Below are 13,138 nucleotides of genomic sequence, written 5' to 3'. Positions count from 1 at the left end.
GGATCCCAGATCTGATCTTTACCTTGTAAGCAGGTTTAATAGTGCCAAAAGCCAAATCTTCAGAGGATAACCCAATGTGCATTAAAGCATGGGAAGACTACTTGGGAGAAATTATAAGAATCTTGCAAACTGAATTTAGCACGGGTGCCTGGATTTAATTCACACAGAGCATGTTTGATTTGTTGGCTGGTTTAACTATGAGGTTGGCATTTTAGCCAGTTTTATCTGCAAGCTGTAGTTTATAGTTTAAACATGATGTGTGAATCAAGTCAGATGTGTTTTATTCTGTTAATAAGATTTACATCTGGTTTATATCATTAGTGATGTGTTCATAGTTTGATAATCAGGTCAAAGGGATAACCTAGAGCTAATGTTTACCTTGCTTTCCAACTGGATGATACCTTCAATTATAACCTCATATTTGCTGTTGGAATTTCAGGTTAGTTTATAGAATCTGTTGCAGATTAAGTGTTGATAGTAACTTGAATAGCGGGAATAAACTGCTGCAAATTTATATGGCCTGGCCAAAATTGGTAACCATAAGTCTGTATAACCATATGTTTTATATTACTATCTTACCATGGGGAGTTGTGATGTCTCTCTTGGACGATTCCTCTGACTCTTTTTCGGAGGCCTGCTTGAGGGAGGATGAGTTTATTCCTGGCACAGGGAATAAACAGGGTTTATTCAGGAACAAAGTTAATTACTGACCCTGAACTGCCAGGAGAAAGAGAATTACAGGCTTCTGCTGAAGACAGCTTGCAGGTAAGTGAAGAGGTTGGGGAAGAGCTGCCTTCCATGGTGGATCTCAGAGCACGCAGGGTAGAGAAATGGAGGTCTGCCAGATTACTCAGGAGAAGGTCCTACTCCTCTTGATGGAATGCACCAGGAAGCTATTTAGTATGGCAGGTAGAGAGAGGTGTTGCTGGCAACAATGTGTATGATTTATGGCTGTGTGTTTGTTCATGACCAGTGAGTTCCCGTGGAAGTACTTTTAGTTTTGCCTAGTGACTTTGAGTTGGTTTAGTGGACTTATTTGCTGGAGCAGCTTTGCATTTGTTTTATGGACTATTGGCCATTGCATGGTGGACTAATCTTGGCTTGCTTGTGGATGACTTATTGATCAATGATTGAGTCCAAAACATTTGTTTCTATTGAAAAATATTTATGAAATCATTCTGGTATATCTTGACCCATTTGTGGTGATAAATTATAGGATGTTTTCAATATTTTGAAAAAGAAAAAGATGGGATTACCGAAAGCCATGTTTTTTTAAGGTTGCAGGAAAGCAGGAAACAATTTTGAACAGAAAGCAGTTATGCACACAATACACATAAGTACATACAGAAAATACATAGGTGTATTGTGATAGCTTAAACTACTGTGCATATACGTATTACGGTTGTGTTGAACATTTCTGCTCTTTGTCGTCCTGGAGAGGTTCCTGCCGCTTCCCATGCTGAGTAGATTGTATTTCTTTTATATCCCAAATGAATTTGAGAGGTATATCCTTCATTTGTGCTTGAAAAATATTGTCAAACCTTTCACTTTGCGATACTGTCATAATATTCTTCCAGTCTCCAACAGTTCCTGATGAAAAAGGAGCAGATTGAAGAATCAATTATTAGTCCTAGCCTGTAGTCTGTCCTCCTGAAAAGAGCCCCAGCATTGATGCTGAATCCTCACAGACCTGCCCACCATGAAGGTCCCACCAGTGATGATCATCCTTTTGGTTCTGTATATCTAGTACAATTCTGGAACCACTGTTTTGTCTTCCCACAAGATCCAGCTGCTACCTTTATTCTCTCATAATACATTTATTCATCACAGGAGTAGTAAAAGAGTGAGTTTTGGACTCAGCAATAGTCATAACTGAGGATTTTATAGTAATACATTACTATGGACAATTTTTTCAGCAGAAAGAGAATATACATGTAGTCTTTGAGTTACAAACACAATTGAGCCCAAACTTTATGTCTTATTTTGGGGGAAACAGGGTAATAAAGGTGGGATCAAACCTAAATAAATAAATAAATAAATAAATAAATAAATAAATAAATAAATAAATAAATAAATAAATAAATAAATAAATAAATAAATAAATAAATAATAAAAAGCTGCACTTCTGAAGGAGCAGGAAATCCTCTCAAAGGGGTCGTGGGGCACAGCAGTGAAGAGCCAGCTATTCCTCAAGTTGCAGAGGCATCAGCTCTTTTCATCTCCCATTTCTCTCCCTCTTTCTTTCTCTCCTCCAACACAACCTCTCAGCCTGGTTCAGCTCCCTTTCAAAGCTACATCTCAAGATCTGGGAGATTCAGGGGAAAGCCTCATCAGAAAGAATTGGATTCTTCACTGTCCAAGCCAGAATGGCCCTGATAGGCCTAGAGAATTGAGGCCATGTCCTTTCTAGTGACCAATGGGAGTTGAACTGAACCTATCCCCAGGAATAACATGAATGCAGAATTCACCTTTCCTCCACAATAAACTAACATAGATTTTGCCTGCTGAAGAAGTGGAAATGTTCATTCAACACTGGAGAAACTGAGAATGACATAGAGCTACCTCAGGTATATGCTGGGGATAAGAATTCAATGTCTTGAGGACACAAGAGAAAAAGAAGTGGTTTCTGAAGCGTTTTTGTCCCATGGTTAGATGCAGGAGAGGGAAAATACCAAAGTTTGATTTTGTTCTCTCGGTGTTACCTTTGCGTATATGGTTTACATTTGTTTGTCCAAAACACTCTTCATACATTTTCACAAGATTTGCCCTAGGATCAGCTTTCATGTTCTTGAATGTAGACATCTCCACAACTTTGTCCACTTCCTGGCTGCTCAGCTCTTTTCCAATAAATTTACATATTTTAAGTACTGTGTCTCTGAGATCCTGGAAGAAGAATTATTTGCTTTTGGAATATTTCTACAATATACCCTTGTATACCCTTAATTTGGAGGAATAAACACTGGTGGAAATGAATTAGATGGAGATCTTGGACAATAGACACTTCCCACTACATCTATATCAATTTCAGATGAAGCAAGTTATGTGTGTATGTATGTATTGTAAATAACTACATCAGGGGTGAAATGCTCCCGGTTCGGACCGGCTCGGGCGAGTAGGTAGCGATGGCGGTGGGCAGTTCGGAGAACCGGTAGCAAATATCCCTGCCCCCGCCCCCCATGCCCAACTGAGCCATGCGATCATCAAAGCCTTTTTTTCCTTTTAAATGGCTCTGACGAGTTGCTAATCAGGCAACTCAGCTTGGATCGCCAGAGTTATGTAAAGGAAAAAAAGTTTCTTTTTTTCTCCCCCGCCCCCCCTCACCCCCAGCCTCCAGCTTGCTTACCTTAGCTGCTGGTCACAACGCTGTAATACCTGCAATCTATTGCATCAGCAAGCAACTGAATCTCCCTGCCTGCAATCAAGCTCATCGGTGAGCAGCTCTATCTGCAACTTTAAGACTTGTGGACTTCAACTCCCAGCAAAGCTGGCTGAGGAATTCTGGGAGTTGAAGTCCACAAGTCTTAAAAGTTGCCAAGGTTGGAGACCCCTGTTCTATTGGGTAAGTTTTTTCCCCTTTGGGAGCTTTAAAAAAATAGTTAATTGGGTTTTTTTAATTGTTCTTTTTTTAGACCTAGCCATTTAAAGTTTAGGAAGTTTTAAATTTAGCTGCTTTTATATAAAAATAAAAATAAATTAAAGTAAAATAATATTTGTGCAGCTTTCTGAGATTTAGTGAGTTTCTGTAGTGTTTCACTCTAACTACACAAACACACAAAATCTCACAAAGCTGTATGTGGAATTTTGTGTGTGTAAAGTGTGAAAGTTGGTTTTTTGGGCTTTTTGTGGCTGTGTGAGGTTCCTGCTTGTTGTGGGGCCATTTTGAGTCTAGCACAGCTGCTTTTACATTGCGAGTGAGCCTGTTGTGTTGTGTTGTGTTTTGTAGGTTAAAAAAGAGCAAAGAAGTGACATTGACTTGACACGCCCACCCAGTCACTTTACCACCAAGCCCCGCCCACTAATTAAGCCCCGCCCACAGAACTGGTAGCAAAAAAATTTAGATTTCACCCCTGAACTACATCCACATACATATATAGATGTAAACACACATAGACACACCTGTATTGATGTAACGGCACATGTTATATGATACCCTACTGCTTTTTCTCCATCCTAATAGGGTCAGTATTATCCTAATGTTTTCCTGATAGTTTTCTAATAGACGAATACAGATATCTATATATTTTTTTCTTCAGATCAACAATTATAGATCTTCAGTTGTATTTTCAGCTCTGTATTGTGTTTTATATCTTACATTATTCATCTAGAAATGTTATAGTGATCTGGACACCATATAAACCAACTACTCAACCATTTGATTAGAATACATCCATTCCCATCATGCTTTTTCCTTTGGGAACAAGCAATGTTATGCAAAGCACACAAAAGGAATAAGGCAACCAGGAGAGAAAGAAATAGAACGATGGTTAAATCAAGCTAAATCAATACTGTGCACTATACCTTTCCAATCTTATCAGCTTCATCTAACTATCATTTTCTCTGTCTTCTTCTGCATCCATTCACTGTTTCTTCAAATATTTGTTATGTAATTGATCCTGATTAATATGACTAAATCATTTCAACAAATGTACTTCTCTTATATAGGTAAGTCTCATTTGTATTTAATCCACATTCATTCAACACTTATTAAATCTTAATACTAACTCTTCTTGTTTCATCACCTATTTACAGTTCCATTCACCTTAAGTTTATATTTCTCCTGACCAAATCTTAATTTCTTTTAACAAATTTATTTATTTATTTTATTTTATTTATTTATTGAATTTGTATACCACCCTACTCCCGAAGGACTCAGGGCAGTGAACAGCCAAAATAAAATACATATAATACAAATGTTAAAAAACCATTAAAATACAATTAAATAATTTGGCCCAGAAAACGAAATCTAAAACACCCCAAATTCATAAGACAAATTTAAAATTTAAAATTTTTTTAAAAAATTTAAAAACAGTTTAAAAGAGAGGTTACGCCTCTCTTTTGAGCAAAGCACGCTCTTATATGCAGTTATTTTCATTGTATTCTTTGTCAAATATTCCTTCTTGTCAGTGCACCGTATTATATCCTACCTTTATACCTATCTATCAGCATTTGTACATTTTAAACTTTTTCTGCTCTTTAATTCAATTCTGCTAATTACATGGATTTAACTATTTTAAAGAGTTCAATGATACAATCCATATTTATATTAATTTTCAAAGCAATATTTCTCATTTTATATTTCTTCTAACTGTCAGTGAGAATCATTTGAGTTATCATCCAACAACATGACATTGCCTATGTATATATTCATTGTCTACATAAGTATAGGAATGTTCATATACCTATGAATGTCATCAGAAAAGTAGTTATTACATACAGGTATGTTACCTATAATGGTAACATATCAGTAGGGTTAATCAGTGACACCATCAAAGTAAACAATCAAAATCCATGTGATAAAGTGGTTACAGGGCCTCTCCTTCCATCACTCATGCTTTGGTCACCTTATGGGTTGCTACATACTTTACATGGGGCTAGAGTTGTACAAGCAGTGATGAGCAGGCCTTGTTATACCCATGTAACACCACTGTTTCATCAGCTGCATTGGTTAATAGTAAGTTCCAGACAGAGGTGGTATTCAGCCGGTTCAGACCGGATCACCTGAAGCAGTAGTGGAAATCGCCCCAGCTCTATGCCATTCTATTTAGGCACGTTTTTGAGGCTGGGTGCATGTGCGGAAGGCATGTGTACGAGCAAAGGGCATGCACAGAAAGCCAGGCGCATGTGCGGAAGGAGGTGTGCGCACCAACTGGGTGAATACACACACAAAGCAAACATGCACATACATGAAACGAGTGTGTGCACGTGGAACAAACCAGTAGTAACATAATGTGAAACCCACCGCTGGTTCCAGAACTGGTTCCTGTAGGTTCAGGCTACAGGTATTACCTACAGAACCCTACATGGCCCAGGTATTTGAGAGACCCTTGGGCTTTTGTAGTGCCTGTGCTGTATGATCAGACAGAGCTAGCTGTTTGGGACTTGTTGATCATCTCTAGCAGGACTAGGGAAGCTGGCCTTCTTTATCATAGTATTTGCTCCCTAAACCACCATCCTCTTAGAAATGCAGCTCTTCTTCACTGCTTCTGCATGTAAGTGCAGAACTCTAAAAACTTGGCTCTTTTCCCAGGCTCGGACTAAGCATACACACACACCCTTTATTTGGGGAATGATGTGGAAAAATGTTGTGGTAAACTGCTGCATAACTTGTGGAAGGGAAGAGATGACATCAGAGGTAGAATTCAGCCAGTTTGGACCAGTTCAGGTGAACCAGTTGTTAAGATTCTGTGCAGTTCGGTGAATCAGCAAATCCCACCACTGGCTGGGCCCACCCGCCCCACCCCTCACTGCCGTGCCCACCCGACCTCTTACAGCCACTTCTTTTCTTGTGTCTGCTTTGGCAGTTTGCTTGCCTTGCTGGCCAGCCATCGCAGCTCACCTAGGCCCTAGACCGGGGGTGAAATGCTCCCGGTTCGGACCGGCTCGGGTAAGTAGGTAGCGATGGTAGCGGGCAGTTCGGAGAACAAAAATCCCTGCCCCGCCCCTAATGCCCAGCGGAGCCCGGCGATCATCAGAGCCTTTTTTTCCTTTTAAATGGCTCTGACCAGCCAAGCTCTGATATCCCAGCTGAGTTGCCTGCTAATCAGGCAACTCAGCTTGGATCGCCAGAGCCATGTAAAAGAAAAAAAGTTTCTTTTTTTCTCCTCCCCCCTCTCCCAGCCTCCAGCTTGCTTACCTTAGCTGCTGATCGCATGACAATCGCAATCCATGCATCAGCAAGCAACTGAATCTCCCTGCCTGCAATCAAGCTCATCAGTGAGCAGCTCTTTCTGCCTGCCTGCCTTCCTGCCTAGACTTGTGGACTTCAACTCCCAGCAAAGCTGGCTGAGGAATTCTGGGAGTTGAAGTCCACAAGTCTTAAAGTTGCCAAGGTTGGAGACCCCTGTTCTATTAGGTAAGTTTTTTTCCCTTTTGGGAGCTTTAAGAAAAATAGTTAATTGGGGTTTTTTTTAGTTGTTCTTTTTTTAGACTTAGCCATTTAAAGTTTAGGAAGTTTTAAATTTAGCTGCTTTTATATAAAAATAAAAATAAATTAAAATAAAATAACATTTGTGCAGCTTTCTGAGATTTAGTGTGTTTCTGTAATGTTTCACTCTAACTACGCAAACACACAAAATTTCACAAAGCTGTATGTGGAATTTTGTGTGTAAAGTGTGAAAGTTGGTTTTTTGGGCTTTTTGTGGCTGTGTGAGATTCCTGCTTGTTGCGGGGCCATTTTGAGTCTAGCACAACTGCTTTTACATTGTGGGTGAGCCAGTTGTGTTGTGTTGTGTTGTGTGTGTGTAAAGTGTCAAAGTTGTTTTTTTGGGGCTTTTTGGGGCTGTGTGAGGTTCCTGCTTGTTGCGGGGCCATTTTGAGTCTAGCACAGATACTTTTACATTGTGGGTGAGCCTGTTGTGTTGTGTTGTGTTTTGTTTTGTAGGTTAAAAAAGGGCAAAGAAGTGACATTGACTTGGCCATGCCCACCCAGTCACCTTACCACCAAGCCCCACCCACTAATTAAGCCACGCCCACAGAACCAGTAGCAAAAAAAATTAGATTTCACCCCTGCCCTAGACCACATGGCACCCGCAGCCCAGCTGCTCTCCAGTTCTCTTGCCTGCTTTCCTGGCTCTCTAGCTGTCACAGCTCACCTAGGCCCTCTCCGGTTCCCTTGCCCACTTTCCTGGCTCCCCAGCCATTGCAGTTCGCCTAGGCCCTAGACCATCTCACATCTGCGGTCCAGCTGCTTTCTGGCTTCCTTGATCCCAAGCCTTCACTGCTCCCTAGTTGTAGGTAAGTAAGTTTCTGTTTTACTTTACACCTTACCCCCGAGGCCATTTCATGCATTTCCCTCAGGAAAACTACGCTCACTGCCCACGCTCACCTAGAACCCCTGGCCTTAAACAATGGCCCCCTGCACCAAAGTAATTTATCCGGTCTACGGCCTGCTATGCTCGGTTGAAGGGCTGCTGGGTGGGTGGCACGGACACAGGTGGGCCAAAGAGGTTTGGGTTTTTACCTGAAAGAAATCCCATCCAGAAAGTGCTGTGGTGGAGAGAACCAGCTGGGTTGAATCTCTGGGGTGTCAGATCTTGCAGCCGCTTCTTCTGGCCCTTGGTGCTGGGTGAGCCTTGGTCACTTGGGGAGATGCTCCACGTGCTCTCCTGAGACACTGGCCCAGCCCCGCTGCTTTTCTCCACCACTGCTCTTGCTGGTGGCCTGCCGGAAGAGTGTCTTGTGCAGCACAGTGAAATTTAGCAGCTGTGAGCTGCCACTTTGGGTCCTTTAAGTCACATCCAGAAAGCACTGCGACAGAGAGAAACAGCATTTAACCCGGCTGCTTCTCTCTTCTGCAGCACTTGTCAAACCCTTAAAGAAGGATGAAAAGAGAATAGGGATAGAAGAATGGTGTGTTCTTCCTGTATCTCATCTTCAGGAACTTGATCTATCCAAAAGCTTTGGAACAAACCATTTTCCTCCCTTGTCCCTTTTCTATACACTTCTTTTAGGAAAAAAAAAAGCCCTGTCTGAATCAGCTCTACAAACTCTGCTTAGCTGCATAAGCAGAGAGTTAGCAGGACTTTGATTTTCAAGTTCTTGGCAAACCCACTGCAATAGTTTATGTTGAGTGCAAAAGAAAAATAGAACTCTTCTACCTTAAAAATGTAAAAGTTAGGTTGTTCAGAACATTCACAAATGTTCAATCATAGATAAAAGCGAACTGTACCTGCAGCTGCATCTCTATTTGTCTAGGCCTATTCCCTGAATCCTATTGACCTTGACAAAAAAATACAGTATTTTTCGGAGTATAAGGTGCACATTAGTTTTTGGGGAGGAAAACAAGAAAAAAAAGTTCTGCCTCTGCCTACCAGCATCCATAGGTATTCATCTGACTAGTGTCCTTGTAGCAAACAGACTGGTCAGCTTCAGCACGTTATTGCAGCCTGATTCAGCATGAGCAGCTGATTGGCGGTTGGATCGGCCTCCAGGAATACCGCCAATCAGCTGTTCCAGGCTGCGGGGATCACCACAGCCCATTGCTGCCTCCGCACATTGCGCTTTGGGCCTCCGCACATCACTTTTTGGTCTCCACACACTCTGTTTTAGAACTGTTCTAAGCTACCAGGATTGCCACACCACATCACCACGGATTGCCACCTCCGCAATTCACATTTTTGGCCTCCGCATGCCCCGTTTTTGGCCTCTGCACATTGCGTTTTTGGCTCGTTCCAGGCGGTGGGATTGCCACCACTGCTGCCAATCTCCGACACCTGGAACCGGCCAAAAACGTAATGCACTGAGGTAAAAAATGGGAAATGTGGAGACCAAAAACGTGATGCACAGAGGCCAAAAACGACAAAAGGGTGTGGGCCAGAGGGTGGGTGGGGCTTCATCAACATTTGCTGTATAAGATGCACAGACATTTCCACCCACTTTTGGTGGGGGGAAGTGCATCTTATACTTGGAAAAATATGGTAAGTGGGGGAAAGAAGTGAATAGTCTCACCTGGATCATTTCCTCATAGCACAGGAAGAGAATATTGAATTCATTCTGATGTGTATACCAGCCTTTCACATGATCGAAGATCAAACTGCTAATAACTGTTGGTTCAAGCAGAGAATGGAAATAAGAATGGTCGTGCTTAAGTTAATTCTGATTCCTCACATGAGCTATAAGGAAAATATTTTTCTTTTAAACATTATATACACAAAGCCAATGTCAGTAAGGCATAATGATTTTGAGGATCATTTCTTTCTAAACAGCATGCATTATACAATTAGAATAGGAACTCTTTGGAGATGTCTTTGGAAATGGAAAAAAATTGCTAAGGATACCAACAATCTTTTTTGCATTTTAAGGCATACAAGGGGCCATCAACTGTTTGTACAGGGACTGTTTGAAATTATGACATCACTGAATGAAGGGGCTTATAACTCCTGCCTGCATTTATGGCTGCTGCCATGCCCCCATGATTGTGTGAACAAAATTTGAATTATTGGCAATCCGCCTGCCTTTACAAGGGCACTGTAGTGGCCTCCCCTCCTATATTCTTACCATACTGTCCCACTGGGTCCCTGTGGGCCTCTTTTCTACCTCCATCACTGATGAGTCAGTTGCCATTTTGGTGCTGTAGTGGCCTCCCCTCCTATATTCTTACCATACTGTTCCAAAATGGTCTCTGCTTCCAAGGCAGACCCAAATGGGAGGCCGCAGGGCTGAGTGGCCTGCTCTCCTTCCCCAGCGTGATCTCTGGAGCTCCAGGGATCACATTGGGGAACAAGAACAGGTTGTTCTACCCCTCTACAATGTTTCTCTACAGTGTCCCTCGGCCTGTTCCTCTACAGTGGAGGTTGTGTTACTCCATTCCACAAATGGCTGCAATTTTGGGAGAAGCTACCATGAATTGTGGGACCTATGGGATGCTGAGATCTAGGAAGCAGAGCGTGGGCTGCCTCAGAGAGTGGGGCAGGCCTTGGAGGCCCGGGGCCGGCCATGAGTGAGCTGTAAAAGTGTTGCAGCACATGCCTGGGCCTGCACTAGGCTTCCCAGGATCTCCCCCACCCCAGAGACACCCCTTGCTCTGCTTAATTGCCAGCCCGGTTGCTTAACACCCGGGAAGAGCAGGGATGGGGATTATTAGGCAAGGCAGTGAAGACAGTTACAATTAATGATAGCCCTGATTTGAAAAATGACTCAGTTAGGATTGTTTTCATTCATCCAAGCCACATGTTGTCTCTGGCCAGATTCACACCATTACTGTTTAATGCAGTTCCTCTAATGAACCCCATTAGATCCTTATTGCTATGTTGGCTTACATGGATTTTATTTTAATAGAGAGAGGTGGAAGTTTATGAATGTTTAATTTTTCCCCACACACAAACCAATGAGAGCAACTGTGCAAAGTGAGATTTAGCCTGGACTTTCATTGGAGAATGAGGAAACTTGGGATTCATTAGGTCTAAAGTTCTCTCCTATTGCTGAAATGCTTCAAACTGAGTGTTGTTGTTGTTGTTAATAACTCCAAGGGGACACACTAGCAAATCAGCCCCTTTTGACAGTGTTGTGATAAAGATTTTATTTCCATCTTACCATTTCCAGATAAAAAACTTTGCATGTATTCCTCCAAATTACTTGAATTTCCCAATATATGGAACGAGTTATGATAATGAAAAAAGGACACTAAAACGTCTTTTGGATTTCGGTACACGTAAATCACCTGCAAGAATATATATTTATGTAATCTGTAATAAATACATCCATTTTCAATAAACTGAGGATGCGTTCTAAAGTACATTGAAAAATGTTTGTATAAAATTATATAAATCTTTCCCTATTCCTGATATAAAATATATTTCACTGCCCCCACATTTTATTCTCACAATCATGTCATGAATTGAGCTATAGTAATTGGCTATATAGTAATTGGTTATATTAGCAATCAAACAATAAATAATCAAGGAACCACTAACTTAGTCACACAGTAAACAACAGCCTAATCAAAGAACTACCAAGAACCCTCCTACCAACACTGGCAGGGCAAGCCACTTCTATACAAAGTGAGCAAACTCCACTCCTTTCTAGCATTCAGGATGTTATCTAGTTGGGTAATGAAATGTCTGCAAGAAAACAACCAAGTTTAGAGAACACCAAGGACCCACAATTGTCTCAAAGTTGTCTCCTGCTTTTAAAGGGTGAGTATATGTAGAGATTTTTCATTTAGGTAAAAAACAACTTTTTTTTTTAAAGGGAAATCACTAGATCTAGTTTCATCATCTTGTTCAGTTGAAGATCTGCACTTTATCTTGCTTTCTGCAGAGAATAAGGGAAACAGTCCTAACAGAATAACAGAGTTGGAACGGACCTTGGAGGTCTTCTAGTGCAACCCCCTGCTGAAGCAAGAGACACTGTACCATTTCAGACAAATGTCTGTCCAATCTCTTCTTTAAAAAAACCTTCAGGGATGGAACACCCACAACTTCTGGAAGCAAGCCATTCTGGTAATTAATTGTTCTAATTTGTCAAGGAAATTTCTCTTTAGTTCTAGGTTGTTTCTCTCCTTAATCAGTTTCTATCCATTGTGTCTTGTCCTGCCTTCAAGTGCTTTGGAGAATAGGTCTTCTTTGTGGCAGCCCCTCAAATATTGGAATACTGCTATCATGTCACCCTAGTCCTTCTCTTCACTAGACTAGACATACTCAATTCCTGCAAGAGTTCTTCATATGCTTTAACATCCAGCTCACTAATAATCTCTATTGCTCTTCTCTGCACTCTTTCTAGATCTCAACAACTTTTTTGATATTGTGGGGTCCAAAACTGGATGAAATATTACACGTGTGGTCTTACCAGAGCTTGGATTTCAGTACTGTAAACATACAGCTTGATCAAGAAACTACATTTGAGAGCAACACAAGGGACTCTATGAAGGTTCTAGCGGCCTGATCACTTCTGAAAAACTCCCAAAAGCTTTGATGCATTCCATTTGCAGAGCACTTGAGCTCTGACTTTTTTTCAGCATTTCTTGGACCCAATGACAGGGATACTTCTTCCATAGACTTCTCATTGAGTAGCCATAATTCCAGTTCCTGAGAGCTATTGCCTTGCGTCTGTTTTCATTCCCACTTCAGTTGATGACAGGGATTTCTCTTGCATTCAATGTTCCTTTAGTAGGTATTCATCTGGTTGTGGACTCTGTTCCTATACCACCTATGTCTATATTTCTTCCTACTTGATTTTGGTTTATCATTTGGTTTATAGCAAAGTGGATTTTTTTTCTGCTCTAATTGTAGATTGGGCTATTTTTCTGTGTAGGTAATCATTAAAAACAAGGATGCAAAATCACTTGTGAAATTTCATTTCCAAATAATTCTTTCAGGGCCATAATTTCAAATAATTAAATCTTTAATGAGTCAGTACCTTGAGAAAAAAAGGGCATGACCCCCGATCAATTTATGCTTTGCTGTAAAACATAGAAGTTTTG

The 13,138-nt window shown here is 41.1% G+C and overlaps 1 protein-coding gene across 3 annotated transcripts in view; it reads right to left on the bottom strand.

Annotated features, from left to right (window-relative positions):
* Positions 1-1,158: 1,158 nt before the first annotated feature.
* Positions 1,159-13,138, bottom strand: part of LOC139308858 (amine sulfotransferase-like) — a 34,913-nt gene continuing 22,933 nt past the window's right edge. For 2 of the 3 annotated variants that reach the window (XM_070932784.1, XM_070932783.1), the window contains exons 4-7: positions 11,251-11,377; positions 9,667-9,761; positions 2,703-2,883; positions 1,159-1,590 (exon numbers count right to left, since the gene is read on the bottom strand). In XM_070932784.1, coding sequence (XP_070788885.1) covers positions 1,397-1,590; positions 2,703-2,883; positions 9,667-9,761; positions 11,251-11,377 — 597 coding nt within the window. In that variant the 3' untranslated portion in view covers positions 1,159-1,396. The remainder of the gene's footprint in view (positions 1,591-2,702; positions 2,884-9,666; positions 9,762-11,250; positions 11,378-13,138) is intronic. The other variant, XM_070932782.1, reaches the window with a different exon arrangement.

The sequence above is a fragment of the Pituophis catenifer genome, unplaced genomic scaffold (genome assembly GCF_029215685.1).
Source record: "Pituophis catenifer annectens isolate HBS135680 unplaced genomic scaffold, rPitCat1.0.hap2 SCAF_1, whole genome shotgun sequence".
In the NCBI taxonomy this organism is placed as follows: Eukaryota; Metazoa; Chordata; class Lepidosauria; order Squamata; family Colubridae; genus Pituophis; species Pituophis catenifer.
The sequence above is the reverse complement of the archived record's forward strand: the minus strand, read 5'-3'. Positions and strand labels throughout refer to the sequence as shown.